This window comes from Schistosoma mansoni, chromosome 1 (assembly GCF_000237925.1).
Source record: "Schistosoma mansoni strain Puerto Rico chromosome 1, complete genome".
Classification (NCBI taxonomy): Eukaryota; Metazoa; Platyhelminthes; class Trematoda; order Strigeidida; family Schistosomatidae; genus Schistosoma; species Schistosoma mansoni.
In genome coordinates, this window is record NC_031495.1 from 21917222 (window position 1) to 21940171 (window position 22950).

Sequence of the window (22950 nt, forward strand, 5' to 3'; positions counted from 1 at the left end):
GTAGCATATAACAGATAATAATAAAGATGAAAAGGGGGTATTGTTGTAGGCCTGATGAATGATGTAAGTGTACAGTTATTTAATTGAGCTAACAGACATGGAAGATACACAATCACCACCACTATCGGTCAAGTCTAGACGTTCCTCTAGATTTTGTATACGTCTTTCATGACCTTTAATAATTATCTTCATTTTGCGAATATCTTCCATGAGATGATGAATACCAGTGTGATTTACATGACAAGCACCGGTTGAAATACCATTCTAAAGTGGAAGAAGGGAAAATGAAGTCGTTTTAAAGAAAAAATGGAATTAATACAAAAATATTAGATAATATGACAGATACGAAAACTTACTAATTAATCTCTAACATTATTTTATTTTCTAATTTAAAAGAGATAAGACGAAGATCACCAATGATATAGCTTAAAACAAGAGTCAATAAAATATAAAATCAATCTTTATGGTATCATAGCAATCACATGTATGTATTTCAAACCATAACTGAGTCATTCATTGCTCACTGGTACAGAGATTCAGTCAACTGAAATATATGCAACTTTTGAAATAAGTGAGTCAGTTAATTGTTTCAACTACATTGTTATGGGAGTATGTTACGAACTACAGTGTCAGTTTGAATTTGAAAAATAAAATGTGAATCTAAAAACTCAGAAGATCAGGGAATCTAGGGTATGAAATTATTGTAAGGTCAACGACTATTATTATCGAATGTCGGTTTTGTTTTTTAGTTTTCTTTTAAAAATACTGACTAGTGAAATGTCATTTTGTAGCAAATGATTTTATAAACCAATTAGTTAAAAAAAAATAGAGAGTAAATAAATGATGTTTGACAAAATATGTGGTTTTCGAACATGTTGAATGAAAATCTAAATTTGTTTAATATTTTTGAAATTCGGAAAACTTAGAGTGGTGATCATTGAGTAATATTTATTACAAAATCGTTTAGACAACATGGAAGGAAATAAATGACTGGGTTAAAAAGGTTTTATCAGTCAAAAAAGGTTAAAAAGGTTTTATCAGTCAAAAAAAAATTAGTTGCTTATAATGTTTCATTACGAAAAACAAACACGTTTTATTTTGGAATTTGCTTTGCTTTGGCCTACAGTAATCCCTGTGTACAAATGATAGGCGGCAAACTGGCACATTCTCTTTAATAGTAATCCCCACCAAAGAGAAATAAAAAAATAAGCCAGAAGAAAACTTGATATTTCTTTAGATAACAACAAAGTGGGACATCTCCCTCTTTCTATATATATATATATATATATATAACACTGAAACGCACAAAAAAGTGGCAAATTAAAAGCGACAACAACCAATCACAAAATATTAAAGGTCATGTGGAAACACAAATTGAGAAAGCTGCACTCATGGTTCTTGTTACAAGAAAGATTTAACATTTATTCACAAAACTCAGTAGCTTGTGTTGTTTTAAGCAGAATCACTGTTAGCGTTTGTAAAATAACACTATGTTTACTATTCATAGAATTTAAATGAGTTCCCACTAAAAAGCAAATATAAAGAGCAGCAATGACAAATTACACAGCTATAAAACAAGGGATTTGAAGTTGAAAATAAGAAGATTAAAGTTACTCGACTAAAAGAATAATCAGTTTGTTGTGTAACAACTGAGTGTCCAATAATGTTAACTTAAATGCCGTAGATAAGAGTATTTCTTTGTGAGCATTTATTGATTGAGGCAGTCGAGACATGCATTACACGTATAGGTGGGTGATCACCCTCCATTAAAAATTAGTGAAGTAGGAATAACACTGAAGTGATCAGATGAAACAAAATATCGCCAATTGCTGATCTGAGTCGGGATCGGCAACAGTTTTTTTTTAAAGTTTCCGAAATATCAGAAAACATACCTCACAGGTCGACTGTAACACAGTTAAAGATCGACTAAAATGGTGTAAAACCATTGACTTCTCAACCATACTAGATTCAGGACGGTTTACTAGTACATACTTCTTTTGTCTACGGACTCTATATTACCGCTATTTTATTTTCCAAATTTTTATTGATATTTAAACATTGTTAAGAAGTGTCGCAGGTCTAATCCTAATCTAAGGGGATTAGGCTAATGTGCGATACACGTAATGAACGATTATTACTTGTTTATAGGCAGAATATTATACTGCTATAAATTTTTGACAGCTTAGATTATTAATAATCAATGTCACATCAGAATCGCATATGAATTACTAATAAAAAATATTGTAAGTATATATAAAAATAGGTCATCAATGTGAAACAGACAAGACTCATAAAAACTAAAAAGCCATTAAAAAATATATGATGAAGCATACCACTGGTTCAGAAGATGGAATATCTTTAGGTGGAGTACTCTTAGTCAATCGTTGTCGATTTGCATCTAAGTGATCAGCTTTGGGAGGATTTTCAGTATTTGGCGATTTAGAGCCAGGTTGTTGATTATGATGCGATGTTACTTTGTTTTGTGGAACTGTCAAATTTGAATCTTGTTCTTCTTTATCTGCTGCTGGAGTGGATGCGATTACCTTCCCAATACGTTTTTTCGGTTTCGACTTTGGAACATAACCCTCCTTTAGAGATATCTACAAAATCAAAATAACATACAAAACATAGGAAATGATATAATTGAAATATTGAAACAAGAAAAAATTGTGTGAAAACTTCTCTGATTTAAGGGGACCAGTAATCTCACATTCTTTCGACCATTAATATTGCTTTTATATTTTTACAAGAGGAGTCAACATGTCCTAATCGTAAGGATACGTATGTTTTTTTCTACCAGTAACTTATTAAACCCATGTTTTGAGAGAAAACAAATCGATTGAATGAAAATGTGACTATACGTAGGCGGAAATATCGAGCGATCCACCACTATGTATGCAATTAGGGTTAGGTTCTCTGTGTTTTAGGAGCTGTTATTAAATCTGAAACTGAAAAATCCCTACATGAAATAGCTCATAGCTAGACATATTTAAAAGTCTTTGAAACAAATAGACTAATAAACTACGATAACCAACCAAAGTCATTCATCTCTCTCATACTAAACTCTACTATATATGAGCAAGGCAAGGTAATGTTACCATACAATGGATGAACCAGAACTATTAAAACAAAATAAAATGACTTTGTAAGTATATTTATTTATTTCAAGATGCGATTAAATATTATCAATATACAAGAACCTATAGCATTTGTTTTACGAAGAGATGTTATTTTTAAAAAAAGAGAAAGCTAAAACTTCAATTTTGATCGCTTTTAATTTATCAACTATAATATATGATGTCGTTCAGAAGAACGATGAAAGCTCCACGGACAAACCATCTAGCTCAGAGAACAAAACTCCATCAAAATCACCCACCTGAGCTACAAATCTTCTCCACCATCTCATTATCAACTATAAAGTATACTACTTATTTGATATTTGTATTTTATTTTGATCTAACATTATTTCATAATACGGTAGTATACTTGTATTCATTTTTTTCCCAATTTACTTATGTTTAGCTGTTTATATTTAGTAATTTATACACAGCCAATGAAGATTTAAAAAAGGAAAGATGAACTTATCGTTTAGTGATAATCTTACTAATTTTGTTTAACTTAAAATTTGTAAATATTTTCAAATAAATGAAGGTACTTGACAATATTTTACATAAATGATAATAATGTATAGTAACTGAAATGTTGCACATATATATCTCATATCCTATAATGTTTATGATTGACTAATAGAAAGGAATATAACCCTAGAACTATTTGAATAAATAAAGAGTTTGATTGATATCTTCATTGTCTAGTAAAAAGAGTAGACTAATTTATATTTTATTTTCATACAATAAATAGATTGAATAGAATGAGTTAAGTTTAAAAAAAAATTTAAATGTTAACTTCTACAAAAATTTACGTACTTAACCCTAGTCACTATCATTACAAAAACTGAATAGAGAAAATGATTACCAGATGAACTATGAACGAATTACAATACATTATTATTATTTTTAAAATTTGAACTCTTCAAACAAATGCACATAAACGACAAATATTAAGATGATGTACAAAAACTAATAAACCACTGTGGAGTCAGAAGAATATAGGACCTAACACCGACCTTTTAATTTACGATAAGATAAGCTGGGATACAAAAAATAAATGCTGAGTTTTGACAAGAGTGATGGGCGAGTGACAAATATATTAAAATAGATCTAATGTAACAGTGAAGCGAGATAAGATGGAAAAGTAAATGTGCTAACTAATAGAAATGATAATTAGGGACAGTTTGAATCAAAAGCACTGAATATTACTATGCGATTCTTATTTGTACGAGATTGAAGTCCTTAACTAATTATAAAATACTACGGTGTAAACAATAATAAAGCAGCACTGTTCATAGTTGAAAAACATACTGTTAAACAGACACGTGCACTTGTACTGAATTATGGATCCAAGAGCAATAATAATAAAACGCGAAGGATCAATAAGCAAAGAGTTGTGAAAATTGTTTTCGCAACACCAAACATACACAAATACTAGATTAAACAAAAACTTCAAAACATACATTGTATGTCCTCGTGAATAGAATATACGAATGTGGGAGTGTATACAGATTATTTGCGAAATAAACATTTATTCACATACGTAGATTTCATTAAAAAGAATAGTTTATGGGCCAGTAGAATTAGAGTTAGAAATGTAAAAAATTTGGACAAAATATATTTGCAATCTCCCACTGAATCTAAGCAACTGGCAGTCTATATATATTATAGATATACGTACTATAAAAGCGTGTACAAAAAACAGCTGATTTTTAGCCTTCACGTACATAAAAGTTAGTTCATTTATGGTGCAGCACGTGAAGACGCAAAATATGTGGACAATTGTCCAGTAGTGAACACACAGTCAGGTTACATAGGTGTGTTTATACAACTTCAAAATAATCATGCAATTGGAGATTGACCGTTACAATATTTAGCTATATATGAAAAGTATTTTACCTTATATAGACTGAAAATATTAAGTATTGTATACAAATATATGCCTGTACATGTGCATAGAACGAACATATGGTGTGGCGGAAATTTACAATATTAAAAACACAGTAGTGATAATAATAACATGATATCAAGTTTAACTGATTACAACTAGATTATGTATAAGTATGTATATAACAGAGAAGGCAAATAATAGGGGATAAGAAGCTATTATTTAATTTTACGTTCGATTAAATTTGACACGTAGACAGATCGGTACAAGAATCAATAAGCGATTAGAAATCGATAGGAAGCGAAAAGTGATTGATAGTATCGATTTGCATAGGGAATATTTATTTATAGTATTTGAATATCTATATGTCAATACAGGAAGCTTTTATCCGATTTATTAAGATAGATAACGTTTATTATCATTAGTAGTATTATAACTAATTATTAATATTATTATTGCACCGACCGACACAATGCAGGTAGTTTAAAACAAGTCATTTTATTTATCAGTAAACAGACTTTACCGTGAAATAGAATAAAGAGAACTTTATTTTAAGACAATGGACTTAAGGTCACTCATGAGGTCATATCACTTATAAATCTGCTTGTATCCGTAATCAATCGAGATCATTATTCACACAGTTAATTATCTTTTTTATCACACAACTTTTGTAAATTATATCATCATTGAACAATAAAAAACCAGTTTTGTCTCAAGAATATTGAAACTAACACAAAAAAAGTTGATTTAATCTACAAAAAATAATAAGTGCTTTTTTAAAGGTAGTTTGTTAAGTATAGAGTTTAACTGAAGTGTTCAACTAATTTTTTTTGTTTTTTTTTCAACCGGCACTTCCATACGTGATTCAATAAATTTAGAACATGAACAACAGTCAATTTACAAGAAAAATGTAAAGATTAGAATAACATCACATTCCAAAAGTGTTACATAAATACACACTTGTTAAGTTCCATGTTGTGTACGACTGACTAAATTAATTTTAAAGTGAGATTATCTGAAGAAAACAATAAAAAGTAAAGGAAAATGATATGGCTTGAAACTGTTCGACGGCATATTGGTTAAATTTTAAGAATTAGAGCCTTAAAGTACCCTATAGTAAGATTCAGGCACTGAAATTAAACAATTTTTATATTGTTAATCTTCATTTGACTTCCTATCTAGGTTAACCACCATCATTGTCACGAGTGACCACCCGTCTTCATACTCGATGTAATTAAGTCAAAAAACGAATGGAAGGTCTACGGTGCAGAAAAAACAATGTATAGTTTTGGTCATAGATATGTTGAGAGACGAAATTTAATGCCACTCATACACAGTGTAAAATAGGACAGTGTTATTGACCCGCCACTAAAATAAGTGTAGTGGAATTTCACTATGTGATTTGGGACCACAGTTCAAAAAAAAATCTTCAACATTATATTGATAGCTAAATTATGGTATACATTATTGAAAAAGTTAATAAATAACTCACTAAAATAGGATCTGCATCTTTACCGGACATCCATTCATCAGCTGTTAAGGAAGGCATATCACCAATTGTATCTGGATAAAGATCATCTTGGAATAGTTCTGATTTCCGAGGTACAGTGAACGGGATAACTTCACATAAACCTTTCGCATGTAATTTATAAAATCTAGCAATTTCATTTTGATTTACATCTAATCCTCGTTTCGGCATCCAACCCATTCCTCGTTGTGGATCCGAACTAGTAAGCATATTGATATAATGTACATATGGTTGTTCATCGGTAATCTCGAAATATCTGATTGTACTATCACCCTGTTTTTACAAATGAAAAACAAGGGAAGTAATTTAAAATTTGATGATTAGAAACCATAATAGTTGAAAAAAACTAAAACCAAATCCAAATATTAGCAGTCTAGAGAATTTAATGCAAGATTGTTCATGAAAATTGTAAATCACATCAACACATCTGTGAAATACAAATATTCCCCTTATCGATCAAAGAAATACTACGTTAGTTGAAAAAATCTGTGTAGAATAGCCTACATATCATTTTACCTAAGGTAGGAATCAACAATTACCTAGATTTCATTGATATATATAATCTTGTAATTCTTGTCAATGACATTATAATTAAACAACCACTTGAAGCTAGGAATCACTGGAGTGGTTAGCGCTTAAATGTGAAAACCAGAAAGCACAGCACAGCTTTTCATAAACCCTATATACTGATATTTTGTCATAGTACATTTCGCAGTGAAAAGTAATTTATGTGGATGTGGAACGATGAATTTCATAGACCTGGACTTATGATGTCAGTCATTTATTAAGGGCTTAGCTTTGAACCACACCATATTTATAAAGGTTAATGAAATTATCTAACTGAGAAAAAAATACATGAAGTGAAATCTGAATCTGTGACCCGATGGTCCAAAGTTGAGTGCGCTAACGGGTAAGTTACTGCTCTCAAACAGACCATATCAATGAAAGATTTTCATTCATAAACTTTACTTTGTGACAGTGAATAGTCGAGAAAATAAAATCCAAAACTCAAGAACAGATATATCTATAAAAAGTGCAATCGGTTATTGATTTGGAAATAAAACACATTTAAATGATACTAAAGACTGATCAATTTAAGACCATTATTGTCAGGTGAACATATGTCTATTTTTGTACAGCCTGTCTAATCAGAAAATCAACCAACGATAGGGAATACATACGAATAAACGTTTACACATAAAGACATTAATATTTACAGTAATTTTAATTTTGTTCATTTGTTGTTACAGACATAGTAAATTACACGAAAAAAATTAGCATCGAATATTGTTTTCGCATTTCGACTACTAACAATTTAGTCATTTATTAACAATATATTATGCACTATATGCTATTAATTCAGTTTAATTATAGGTAACAATATAATATACCTCATTTAGCAAGTACAAATTGATATATTCTGGTTTTAGACACACTTTATATAGGAGGACTAGTGAAAGTATCTGGTTGGCAAAACAGAAGTAGTAGATGTAACTTCTAAATTTTGATTATTTTCCGCTGCAAAGCAAAACATGCATATCTACCAGCAATCGTAAGTAAAATTCCTACATACACTTTAAACAAAACACATATTTACTGACTAAGATTACTATGGACATGACTCAATAGTCACTGCATGTCTTACTTGAGGAAAAATAGTAAGCGTATGACTAAGTGAGTGGGTAAAATCTAGCACGAAATCATGAGTATTTATAAGAAATATAATTCAAAAAAACTACATGATGTTTTAACAGCGATTAATGTTGCCTTTCCAAAATATGAAAAAAAATAGTCGAAAGATATAGACATTGATTTAGCAAAATCCAATTAGTGTTTAAATTATTAAATAACTCCGAGATACTACTTGTTTTAGTAAGAATCTGAGCCTGAATAATTAGATAAAATCGTTTAGAACTTGAGATAACTAGCTTTAAGCAGATTTGCTGTATGGGTTAGCAATAATATTAATTCACTGGCTAAATCTGAGTGGTTGGAGCAAGATTCGAACGTGCAGTTTAATATATATATATATATATTACACTGTCTACTGTATGAAGTAATCACATAAGTTACAAACAAATTTTATCTTGGGCTTAAACAAGTATCATTATTAATTACCGTTGTATAGTAGGTGGATAGAATAGATAAACAATCCGCGAATTAGATTATTTTATTCTTAATTTACTACTGGGGGAATGTGGATAGAAAGAAAAAATACCGAATAGTTCACCAAATATGGCCGTAAAAATTAATTTATGAAAAAAGAAAGAAAAACGTTAAACTTCTTAATGAAAAAGTCAAAGAAAAAAAACAAACCAATATTGAAATTTATGATTATTTTTAACCATAAAATATATGCGATAACAAACTTGTAAATTTTCCATAAATAAATAATCCTTTTTAACTAACTCATAAGAATACAACAGCAATATGCAATCATATATGCCGATTTTGTTTTGGTACACATGATTTTACAATTTAAAGAAGAAAAAAAACAAAGGAAAACCTTATTATAAAGGGGCATTCACATAAGTAAATAAAAAAACAAGCAGCATTAACAGAGCACTGATCTAAATTGGCGTCTATCATGATAGCCGTTACAGTTGAATAAATAATACTTTCTAATTTTATTGAAGTTTGTTAGTCAATTAATTAGTTATTATCAAAAGTAGAGCCAAATATAGATCTGCGTTGGTTCAAGTTGCCATACAATGTTAGCACAAAATGAATAGTAGAAGATATATTGTAAAACAGATTAGAATAATGCAGCAGTAAATGTGGCAAGTAATTCAGTTGAGAAAATGTTCCAAATGTAAAGTTTCTACAATTGAACATCTGAGTAAGAAATTAACTGAACAACAGCAAATATTCAATTCAGTTAATCAGTCAGACCAAACTTAATCAAAATGGATATAAGGTAAACATATTCTAAGAAGCAGAAACGATGTACACAACAGCAGAAATGTTAAGAAGTTAATATTTATTTTATTTCATTTCACAGAACGATGGGGAGTTACATCAAACACTCCCGGAAATAACTCTTTCAAGACAAACAACCGAATCGAACAATTAAAAAAATCAAGTATCCTGAGGGAACAAATGGCGTATGAACCAATTGTCGGTCACCGGCTACCGTAGGACTGTACATCTTTACGTTGCTCCACTGCCATGTGTATTAGACTCTTAGGTCAAAGGCTCCGGGTGTGGCTCCCTAAGAAAACCACCTGGTTCGGTTTAGGCAGTCGGGCAGTATCACAGTCCTGACACAAATCAATGACAACTGTTACTGGCCTCATTGTTATTGCATGGCACATAAGTATTTGGTGCCCCCTTATTTATGTGATGAACAATAAGAACCTATTCATAAATGTCATGTGCCTCAAAGATTAGACGAAATTTCCACTGATTCCTGATAGAATAACAGACAACGAGTTCTAATGAAACGATTTAAAACTCAATGAAGCTCGACCATGTATAGAAGTAGTTAGTTTGCAACCAATAGATTCAAGGTCTACTATACATCTATTTCGATTAGAGTAGCCTGGAAGTATCAATAGCCTACAATATTTAAAATATGACTGATAACCAAATACTTGAATCTGTATTTCATACATGAGTGGATATATATATATATATATATATATATATATATATATATATATTCATTCCAGAACCATTAACCATGCAATTATATCGGAATCAGGGACGAGAGGAGAAATTTAATAGAAATGCTTTACAAAGCAATAACAAATCTGTCAGATTTAAGTCCCATCAAAATCATGTGCAAGATTTTTTAATAATCATCTGAACGATTTAACACACTTTCATTTCATTAGAAGACGTAGAAAAAACAAGTAAAACGGGTCTTGATAACAAGCTTTTAAGTAATATCTGTACACATATACCTATAGCATCCACGTGGCTGGAAAAAACATGTGACTAGGATATAAAGTTTAATGCGGAAGATAAATGTGATGTAAAACCAGATATTCTCTATCTCCTTTGATGATAAACACACACAGAGACAGAGACAACGACCAATTCATTAGAAATATAGCAGTAAATAAATTAAATATGTTTTCCTTTGGATGTAAGTTTTCAAGAGGAAAGAAGTTCGGGAGATAATGAAAAGTAACCAATATTCGATTCTTGTTGGTTACCTTTTGTTTTCTACATGATTGTACAGAAGAGGTATTAGAGAAGTACCTTATGAACATAAAAACAAAGACGAATGATGAAAATGAGTAACTTGTGTTAATTCTTGCCACTTCACTTTTTGGAAAAGGAATGACCAAGCGATCATAAGGTATCATATTGTTTGTAAAATTTAGAATTGATTTAACAAGTTAAACAATCTCACTCGTAGGTTTCATAGAATGTTTAAAGCGAAGGATTTTTCAAATGCCACAGAAAGTATTCATTACAAAGTAAACAAAAGTTGTGAGCAAGAGCAAAGAATGAAAGTAATTATCTGAATAAAACAAACTATAGAACTGAATAAATCTTTTCTACATTACACCTTGGAAATAAGTTATTACGTAAATCATAATTCGAACCATGTGGTGGGGAAATGTAATCCATAGTGCCACAGTTTAAGAAAAGACATGTATTCCGTAAAAGGACACAATATTCAGATCTTTCAAATATTTCAAATGATTGTACGAGCAGAGATGATGAAAATTTCAAAATTTAGGAAAAATTTGGAAGCGGTTAAATAGTTAAAAGACTACCAATAAGTAATCAACATTAGATATTATATGGAACGACAGTATAACTTACTTTTCCACAAAGATATATCAAATTGGTATCTGAATCATAGAAAGGAAACATTACACCATTACTTGTATCCAGTTCTTGAATGTGTAAAGGTTCGTTAAAGTCGTCCTAAAATTACAATTTAAGTGATTAGTAAAATTCATACAAGTGAACATATTAAGGCATTCAACCTATTAAGTAGAACTCATGGTAACTATCCAGTGTGATGTGATTCTATCAAAACTCACATAAAGTTCTGGTACACTTCACAACTTTGTTACAATCCTATGTGGATGGGAAAATGGTATAAAAAAGTGGAAACTAAACCATAGCGAAAAACAATGACGCTAGGAGAAGCCCAGGAATAAACTATACTGATTACAAATAAGGTTCGCTATACAAGCTATACTTCTGTCGATTGTCGAAGGAGTTAACAAATATTATGCATTTGAATATGTTTTCTACGATTTTTAAGTAGCCAGGATTCCAGAAATACAAAAAAAAATTTAATCATAATTAACGGAGGATATATTGTAACAAAAGAGTTGGCGCATCTCACTGTCAGAAACCCTTATTTTTATCATTACAAAAATACGAATGTAGTCAAAGCATTGTACAGTCATTAGCCTTTGAATTCCTAGATATTTAAAACATAAGCTGTGAATCTCTTCTCTTTTCAGAATGGGATTAAAATTTTTATAACACGATCCTTTGAACAATATGGACGAAAACTGTACAAGGTACAAATAGTTTACCCATATGATTTTTAAAAAAAGTCATGTCACTGAGTATAGACGGAAAGTGAACTATGTTACGCTATATAGCTAAACGAATAAACAAAACGAAAAATATGCAGAAACCAAATTTTTTTCTTTACATTAGAAAGACTAAGCAGCGTAGAGTGTAATTACGGAGTAACGGTAAATTTATATCATCGTGTACTACGCTGGATAATCCAAGTGAAGGGAGTTTTAGGAATCCTGGGATTAAGTTGTGATACTAGTCGGTAAGATTAACTTATATTCGGAAAACGGAAATCTTAATTGAGGAATTTAGTGAGAAAGCTGACGTGATACATGTTATATTTTGTATTGTTCTGGAAAACTTAGATAATTTTAAAGCTAATGGCTTTATTGACTCTTTTCTCTACGGTTGCTTTCTCAGCTAATGCACAATTCCGAACAGCTTTGAAGGATGCGCCAGTATGTATTCTTTGAAATCGCACTAATTTTCAAGAAAGAAACATTTCAACTTTATCATAAAAAGTTATGCTGTCAAACAAAAAAAGCAAGGTATCAGAAAAGCAATACATAACATACTTTATTCCATAATGCATATTGGCGTTCGCTCATTGGTGAAAAACCAGTAGTAAAAATTCGATCGTCTTTAATGTAAATAGCTTCTTGTGGTTTGGTGCCTTGATGACAAATACCTTCCTATAAAATAAATTTTGCATGCATTGAGATAAATAGTTATTATTCAGCACAAAAGCACAATTTTCAGCTACAAAGCATGAAGTGTATGACAATCATATGCACTATAAACCCATGCCATAATATCAATTAGATAGAACACATTTCATTCTAAAACAATAAAACTATTGCGTGTAAACATTTCAACAAACAAACAAAAGATGTTGATAAAAGCTATCTCGTAAAACTTAATTATATTTAAAAAATACTGGGGAGCTACAACACTTCTAGAATCACCAAACAGAAACAGGTGGATATTCGGATGGAACGCTGAGTCCTAAACATGTTCGATGTAAACTTCGAACCCAGAGGACGGCAGACCGACGACATGGCTACTGATGATTAAAGCAGAATCACATGATACTTGTTTTTTCAGAATCCTAGCCCTCAAGTCTGTCATTGATCTGGAATCATGATTTGTTGCCCTAACATACTTTCTAGACATATAAAACCGCCTTAAGCCCAAAACACCAACCCAATTTGTAAACATAGGACATAATTGTCCTGGAAACGGATATATACACAAGTATAGGAGGCAAAGTGAATTATTTCCACCGCTAGTTACGCCATGAGATTCTAGGTCTTAAACTTCACTTAATAAGGAAGTTCGTTGGCTCGTTGCAGTTAGTCATTGTTACTGTAAAATGACCATGCGTATTTCGTTCCAACAACTTTTAGTAAAATTAAAGTTCATAAAAACGTATGCTTAGGTACAGTAGTGACTGACCATTTAACGAATTTCATTTCAAAGATTTTATAGACTTGGATATATATTGGAGAAGTGTTTTATGAACTGGATGGTTTGATTGTGTAGTACTGATTGTCGTTTTGGTCAACATCATCAGTGAAATTTGTGTTCTGGATTAACAGGCAGGGCTGGGCGGGAAGAAATACTGACAAGGACTCTAGACTGCTTGTATGGGTTTATGAGTCATTGGTCCGGTCGATAAGTCACTGTTCTCTAATTGGCAGTATCATTACATTATATGATAATAGGACACAAGGCTACAAGTTATAACAATCAGCATGCACTTCAAAGAGGGGTGAGGTATTGAAATATCTCTGCAAATGAAACTAACAGTTTTTTATGTTGATCAGGAACATTGGTGGTTATTGTCTATAACTGTGTGGTCGTTGTCTGCATCTTTGTTTTGGTTATTTTCCCTCCTGATCTGATCTCTGACCTTGCAGTTTTTAATGGCTCCCTTTATTGGCTTATCGACTTGGTTGGTCCCGATATTTATTGATTGGTGCTTCAGTGGAGTGCCAGGGCTTCAAAGATTCGCTAACTCTTTGTGTTTTTACCGTTAAATATTCCAACATTTTCGGAGTTGAACTTATGTTCATATGCACTGGTACTGTGATGTGTTACTCATGTCGACAGATATAAATAGTATGTTGTGGCATTTAATGGCTAACAGGTGTCTGTGTAAACGTAGACATATAGAGTGGTCACTTTGTTTTGTATGGTATTTATCGCGACTGCTGCAATTTATTATCTATACGGTTTACGCCTTGTTTTTTTCTGTTGCTGTGTTCTTTGCTTCACATAATATTAAAGGGGAACAGTTTTGTAAGCTTGTGGGCTATACCCGTTCCAAATGATCCTAATGTTTGTGATCTCGGAGATGTTCTTCATATGGAGTTAAGTTATCCCTTGAATAATTTTTGCTAATAATTTTGTATTAAATGGTGGATTTGATAAACATTTCTGGAATATTTTTTATAGGTAGCTATTTTCCGTAAAAATATATCCACTAAGTATTTCCTTCCATTTCTGCATACAGTGGTGATACTGCAATATGTTTTCACGCCTTTGAATAAGTTTTGTAAACAGTTTACTTTGTAGGTTGTCTGTATTGTTGCTGCTGTAACCAGGTATTTAATATACTTGGTATATTAAAATATTTAGTATAATGGTATACATTTGACACATGTTGTTTTGGTAGCTTTCATATTAAGTACTATTCGCTAATTCTTGGACTGATAGTGGGAAAAGCAGACAGATGACTGTGACATGGCTCAGAGGAATCGAAGATAACTGTATTGCGTTAACATATGTTGCTCATTTGTTAAGACTCTTTGAATCGACAATATGATGAATTAAAACATTGTTTAGTATGGCTGAGAATAACAGTGTTAACACGGTTATGAATTTTTATCGAACGTCTGTCTTATGACCAGCAAGAAGTATCATAAAGGTGAAAGAAATCTAGTTTTCACGCCTTCTAATTTAACTGTCTTCTTTTATTCTTTATCAATTTTGGTCGTTTTATGTTCCCGTGAATAGACATAATTTTATATTTCATGTAAGAACAAAATTATTAGAAAAACATATTACGTTATACAAAAACTGACTGAGTCATTAAAATATACAAGTTATAGCAAATACAATAAAAAGAAACATACAACAATAACTTTTCCAGTACGTGGGTTAACCACTCTTGTACGCCGATCTTTACAAGTTGTAACCAAACGAGAACCATTATAATTGAAACAAGCAGATAAAACAATATCTGGGAATTTTATTTCAACCAATGGCTCTTCTGTAGAAACATTCCATATATACACCTTATTATCAGCACCTAATTAATTTAAAGTTTAGGCAAACACATAAACAAGGGTATTAAAAATTATAACACGCAATAGTAATTAAGTCAATATTATTTTAGCAATGAATATGAGCAATAGAGAGGAACCCGAATAATATAATGCCACAACTAGACCATCAAAGAAATACATCAAACACCAAAAGGTAAACGCGTTATAGCTTTTGTTAAGAACTATGAGAAGTTATTTTAGCAGACAAACCATTCACTTGTAAATTACGCAAAAATAAAACTAAAAAATCAAACTAGATTTCAGTTTGTTGCATACAAGACAAAGATAAAACCGATAAAATTATAAATTTCCATTGAGCAAGCAAGGTAGATTAACACGTCAAACTATACGAACAATTTAAAGCTTTTATTAGATAATAAAGGGACCAAATAAAGCAGGTTTCACACAAATAAGAACAGACGAAAAAATACATAGCCATGAAACAAGTTAGCGGTTTTAAAACATGTAATTTAATAAATGTTCATTTATGTACGATAGAGAACTCTATCACTTCATTAAAAATCATAGGATTGGCGAAGGTGAGCCAGCTCTTCAGATAAGTGAAACGATTATCCAGTTACTCAACACACATCAGTCAATGGTGATAACTTTTGAATTATTCAGCTATTTATGATAATCTAATAAGTAGACTATCGTCATAAAATACTTAGCATTACTGTGTCGGCGAAACATGCTCTATGGTAGCAGGAGACATCCGTAGGTCTTGACTACAGGGGCCTTAGAAACATTGCTCACACATCGTGAAGCGACTAAGTGACCAATGTTGAGATTAGGCATAGGATACTAAGCAAATATGGCAAATCACTTGGTAAGGTTGAGAGCTTTCATCAACTGAAGTGGCTGGAATGTGGTATGCACATGCAAGCACCTAATTTCTCGAAATGAAATTTCAGCTAGTAAAGGAGTAGGCTGGAAAAACGCTATGGAGGGGGTCGGACAATGGCGTGATATAAATCTATGAAACTATTGACTACTGGCCGGAGCTATGTTGGTAGACGCAGACTTCCTAGTTTAGGTCCTTGAAAGTAATGCGATTAGTAGTTGAAGACGTTGAGTGATATGGGTCAGGATCTGTCACACTGACACAGATACACCCAGTTTCCTCTTTTTTTTAGATCCTGAGTTTCTTCTCTAAATATGTCCTGTGCCTAATCATTTTCACTATCACTAACATTACCACTAGTATGGTATTTATCTTGACAATTTGAGTTCGCTGTGTTGATGTGACCACCTAAACCAATGAACATGTGCCACGCTCTGCATTGATTATGACTGACTGATGTACGTTTAAAAATAATGCCACATGTATCATGAATAATTTGACGTAAAAATCACCACAGAAAGCTTTCTAGCATGAATTCCAGAAATATGATACTTTAACTCATTTGTCGAACCCAATTTTATTTACTTAGCTTTGAACTACACGCTTTATGTGAGTTATTGTTACTGCTGAAGTGGCCAAAATAAAGTAGGTGCGTTCGGGTGCAATACTTCAACGCAGTGGTTAGAATTTAAATTATCTGACAGCTAACCCATAGCTTCTGATAAGAAGCTTTTATTTACACTGACTATATTCTATCGATATAATTGATAATGGAGAAACAAGTATATAACTTATAGCTGATTTCTCACTTACTTGACAGAAAAAAAAGAGTGCATAACGCAATGAAAAAAATGACAACAACAACACATTTGACAATAACTAGAACTCTGTAACTAAGATATCAGATAAAATATAGATCAGAAATGAGATGAAAATCGATGCTGTGAACACTTATAATCAAAACAAGCTGTCGTTTCATACAAATACAATAACTTCATTTGAAATTGACGCTAGATATATGAACCAATAAACCAATAACTTATTTTGACTTTCTAGACAGTAAAGAAGAATTTAACTATACTGTAAAATTTAACCGATTGAATTTCAACGTTTACATATCATACAACTATGCTATCTAATCCATTATGGTATAACAAGATACAGTAAAAATTTATGGGTATCCATGCCAAGGTTAGAATTGATAGTTTTAAATAAATTAAGTAAAAATATATTTACTACTTACAGTAAAAATTATTTATATTACCAAAATAAAAACCACAAATTTATTGAACGACCTGATAAATCAACTTAGGTAAATATCCAAATATCTATTAGTAAATACATGATCAACCAAGCTGTTCATTATATATTTTTTACTAGGACTGATACTACTGCTACTACTTTGATATTCATAATTTCGTCTTGTTGCGATGTGGCATGGAAACTTAGGCTAATGGACATTTGTGTAAAGCTCTTTGTGGGTTTTCACTGACCGACTGTTTTGAGTATGTACAATGTGTAGTAATATTATTGCAGATTTGTAGACGTTATGTCGTATTCTGAATTGAAATGAAATGAACAAGTGATAGCAGATATATCAAAGAGATGTAATAAAAATATTAGACAACAGATGAATCAGAACTATTAATACTATGACAGAAACAATGATGTAGGTATTGAGGAAAAAGAGAATGCTAGACTTTGAGAGAGCTTTCTTTATTCAAACAAATCATATTATTACAAAATATGTTGTCTATTCAGTTTTAGAAACCACTTAGGAATGCAGAGATTAGTTAAAAGTAGAAAGTGGCCAGAACTAATCAGTGAGAAAAGGGAAATAAGTACTCGTATATCTTATTAGTTCACGGTATAAAAAATTACAAATCAGATGAAAGTCTAATGATAATAATAATAAAGCGTGTTTTTCAAGTTAATCTCAATAAACTTTGGGACATACTCCTTTATATCTGATTTAGAAAACAAGAATTCAGGAGATACTTTGGTTTTGATAATTTATGATAAAGTGGTCGTATATTTGTTGAGGTCACTCTAATACTTTAGTACTGTCGCTATTATTTTCATCACTTAAGTTGATTAGTAACTTGAACTTCATTTTAATGTACAATACTCAAAGGATAGATAAAAACTATATAACCTGTTAGATACAAACGAGTTTAGTCCGTCCATTAATATTACGTTCAGGGACTCTTATAAATAAATCTGCAAACAAGTGCTAAATCTCATTACATGTGAGTTTAAAATTCATTAGCACTACCATTACTAATTTACTAAACGTAAAGCGTCATTTATTGACCTTGAAAGGCTCCCTTATGCAGCTTAAGCATTTTGTGGACAAAGATAATATGACCAACACGTTTTCTCGAAATTGCTGTTTACTTGATATTGTGTTATTCTTAGAACTTTGAGAACGAATTTTGTGATTTTAGAGATGTAATGACTACAGAAAATACCTTTTAGTAATAAGAATTTTCAAGCGTAGTACTGAAAATCTTACCTGCAGATAATAATACATGTTCAGCTGTTGGGTGCCATACAACCAACCCAACGCGGCGCTGATGACATACCAAATCTGCCACTGGTGTGGTCAGATTTGTTTTGGGTAACAGTCCACCTTCTGGGATTTGCCAAACTTTCACAGTACAGTCCTCTGAACCACTGGCAATAAGATCATCATTGTGTGGGCACCATTGTATATCTAATACACTTCCCGTATGTCCAGCAACGAGAGGAGCATCACGTTCTACCCGACCCACCTATACAAGTGAATATTTACATAAATCAACATCAATAATCGTAAAGCATGCATCCAAAAAGGAGAAAAGGTATTAAAATAAACATAAGCATATCCTGAACTCTTGTTTATCCAAAGGAGTTTCAATAAGTGAAGATTGTGGCATACAACCGACGAAGATTACCACAGTTCGTACTCATCAATTTGTCAAGAGTCCGGAGATAAAAATTATAATTTCCCTAAAAACTCAAGTTTACGTTCTAAATAACAATCGCTTACATGAGAATCAACTGTTTAATTTGGTTAATTAGAATAAAGTTGATGAATTCAGATGTACAATTAATCTATAACAGATCTTATAATAGTTTAAATTGTTTAAATTGTGGGTTCACAACTTCACTACGTAAAATCATGTTCTACATGTATTCAGAGACTAACTAACATCATAACTTAACCAGTCTCTTCAATTGAAGAGTTAAGAGATTATATTAAAAATCTTAAATGGCTTGTGAATAGTCTACGTATTACTAATATTCCTTATTGTGGAGCATAAAGCTTTAATCCATGATTTATTTCAGATGGTATTCAACTATACTAAACATAAAAGTACACAACGATATCAATTTAATCAGATTATCAAGAACACTAAATGACGGTTGATATTGAGTATTTGTTTGGAAAGTTGACAATCACCCTAAAGCCAACTTATGTATACAATCAGTGTGTTGAGCTTCCACGTAAAACCCGAAACTGTATCAAAGTATTTTATTTTCAATGATACAATCAGAATAGTTAAATTTGTTCTAAACACTAACTAGAGTAGGTATCAATCAATTTAATGAAGGGCATTTATAAGACGAAAGGCATTCAGTTTTAATATATTATTTTACAATTATTGTGGAAACTGTTGAGTAAAACGTCAAGTAATGAACATATTTACAATGTCGCTTGAGTGAACCTCATGTGTAGGCAGTCGTTTGTAGTGTGTGTGTGTGTTAATCCTTTTACTTGAAGTAATGTATTTTAACTCTTCGAAAAACCCACGTTATATTTTATAAAATATAACATAATAGTCGATTATAAATAATACAGCCGACAAAAATCAATTACAATCCAATAGGGACAGGATTACTGAATAGGTTTCTTGGGCTTTAATAGTTCATTGAATGTTATTAGTAATGGCCAGAAAATAATGACAATTTCTGGCATTCAAAACTATAAATATCCCATTGATAGTTGTAACAGGTATACCAAATAGAGTGACCAGTCATAGGACCTAAATCCTGATTCCTAAAATATTGTTTACCACATTCCTTAAAATAAGCAGCAAACAACTATAAGTACCCTTTAAGAGTTTGATTAAGTCGATTACATGTTGACAGCCGATGAAGACCAAGGTTCACAAGACAATAGTTTTACTTCTCAGGAGTCCTTAAACACAAACAAGATGGCTGAACGATGATATTTAAAGCCGTCCAGCTAGTGTAAATACATGTTTGAAGTATTCAAACAAGGCAAAAACACTATGAATCTACACAAAACTACGAAGAATTTTCTTCTTTAAAGGCAAGTAGTAGTGATGATGCTAAGATGACTATTTCACTGAAAAGTTGAAAAGAAATCCCGTCGCTGACTCTCATGTTTTTGCTGTTTAAATAGAAATTGTAAGTCCAGTAATTATAAATTAAATTTGTCTTTAGTTTTAAGAGATGATCAAGTGAAACCTAGAATATTAGTGATTACATGTTAAAAATTGAGACTTCTACAGAAACCCTAATCAAAAGACAAAAATTATTAAGTCTTTCAGGTTTGACCAATCATCTTTCACTTGAACAGACGATTTTCACACCTAAACAATAACGGCTGTTCAGTCAGTCAGCTACAATGTAGAACAAAGCACATATATGCATCAGTCCAAGTTGCCATACCACATTAGCACAACAAGATGAACACCGAATTCATAGAAATTACTTCAATTTATTTATTTGAACACAAATATTGGTACAAAAGGGAACCCAATACCTATGCGACACACAATAACGATGGGAATGTGAAGAGATAGAGAATGTAAAGAGAGTATAATATATAAAAAAAAGATTGCACATAAGGATATGATATAAAGGGAAGAATTAGCTCGTAGAGAGTAAGGTATAAAGTAATTTTAACCTCACGGTTTAAGGGAAGACAAAGAGTGTATACGCTTACACTATTGGTGAATATGTGATCGATGTGGACACGACCAGGTCTGAAGCCAGCCTGATTTTCTTGTGCTTGATGTTCACAAGTCTTTTTTAGGCGCTCAATAATTCTTGAGATTAGTATTTTCGATGCTATGTTACTCAAATTAATCCCTCTATGGTCGTTACACAATGATTTTGACGCCTCGATGCTATTTTGGTCGGATCCCCAGATAAACGGAGGATGTATCTTATCGGCTATTCGTTTTGGCAAGGTGAGGTCAAGTGAATGATCACACTAGGATACAAAATTCTAGGGTCTTAGCCAGGGTGGCCTGCTAGCTGATTTGACATAGCGTACGTACATTGAAGGCTCCAACGTGTAGTTTGGAGCGAGGTTTCAGTAGACCTGGGATAGTATTTCACACACTAGAATCGTTGGTCGTGGTGACACTTGAGGGGGAAGTTTAGAGTTGATAGACGAGGTAGGAGGAATAATAGGAATGGAAGGGGGAAATTGACTATGTATATAGCGGTCTTGAGTGTTGTGAGAGTTATGAGGGTGGTTATCACTTCCCGGTTGCCCATAACGTGGAAGCATTTTATCTAGAGGTACCTGAAAAGGAAATCGGGTTAGAAGTGTTCTTAGTGACCTGAGAGCATAACCGCAGTGCCCAAGGGACAACTGCTTGAGGCCGGTCACACACGACCTTTTTGTGTTAGCTCCATACTTGTGGAGACCTTACCGCTGGAGACAGAAACTCGTGGGATAAAGCGAGGTGTGTGTTTATAGTGTCGAGCTATTTTAACCTCACCCTGCCCTGTGGGAAGGCAGCAACGCTGTTATGATGGTTTTATGAGAGACACACCTTAATGCCGTCACACCTCTGTACAGTTAGCAGTAAGACTTTGCCCTCGGGCCTTGGGTTTGCTGCTTTTAGTCTTACCATTCTTCAACCGACATGTCTGGCATAGTGGGACCTTGACGAACGATTGTTCCAGGCAGTATAGCTCGATTGGTTCATCATGATAGGCAAGCCCGACCACCACGTCAAGGTAGCAGCAACAGTCGGAAATTACGACTATTACAAAACAATATGAATATGACTTCTTTTATACAAACTAATCTGGGGTTAGGAAGAGCAACAAGGATAGTACCAGCCTAAATCACTTAGAACACGCATGATCCGCATAAATTTGAGAAAAACTGTACCAGAGTATGAGCCACATCTGCTATGATGACTCAAAAATCTGCAAGGTTTTTCTAACCTTGGTAGGCGAGAAGATAGACCTTCTAATTAAAATTAGTATCTGAACAATATAACTTTTGCTTCAAGATATACACCGATTAGAATTTATCGAAATATATTTTTGACCAAAGCGTTTAGAATTAGTGGAGAAAACAAGAGTATTAACACGATGGTTGAACAAACGATTAACAAGATGTACCTTAATTTATCTACATATGATAATCAATGTAAAGGAAATTACCTTTTCAATAGGTAAAACAAGAAATGATCCGCCCCCCGCAGCTTCGGTAATAATCGCAAGGTACTTGGGGTTTACAGCACAAAAACGGGCATCCCAACTACTTTTCGTTATTCGGATGTCTTCATAACAGCATTCTTTCTTGCACGGTTTCCCGAAGACATGTTTAAATTTACTCCGGCGCATAAACATCTGAAAATTATAAAGTGAGAAACGAGGCCAAGGATAAAACTTTGATTTTACAATGGTTTATTACATTCGAAAATATTGTAATCGATAACCAACAAAGTCATTTTACTGAGACATTAAGTTATTTAGACTGGCATACTAACCAT

At 32.3% G+C, this 22950-nt stretch overlaps 1 protein-coding gene across 1 annotated transcript; it reads right to left on the reverse strand.

The window, feature by feature from the left end:
* Positions 1-75: 75 nt before the first annotated feature.
* On the reverse strand, positions 76-22950 carry Smp_012720 (putative coronin; the record flags this gene model as incomplete). The annotated part of the gene is made up of 9 exons (XM_018793660.1): positions 76-264; positions 2334-2600; positions 6491-6799; positions 11306-11410; positions 12601-12717; positions 15163-15338; positions 18714-18972; positions 22619-22807; positions 22948-22950. The coding sequence occupies 9 exons, from the start codon at positions 22948-22950 to the stop codon at positions 76-78; spliced, it is 1614 nt and encodes a 537-aa protein (XP_018648150.1).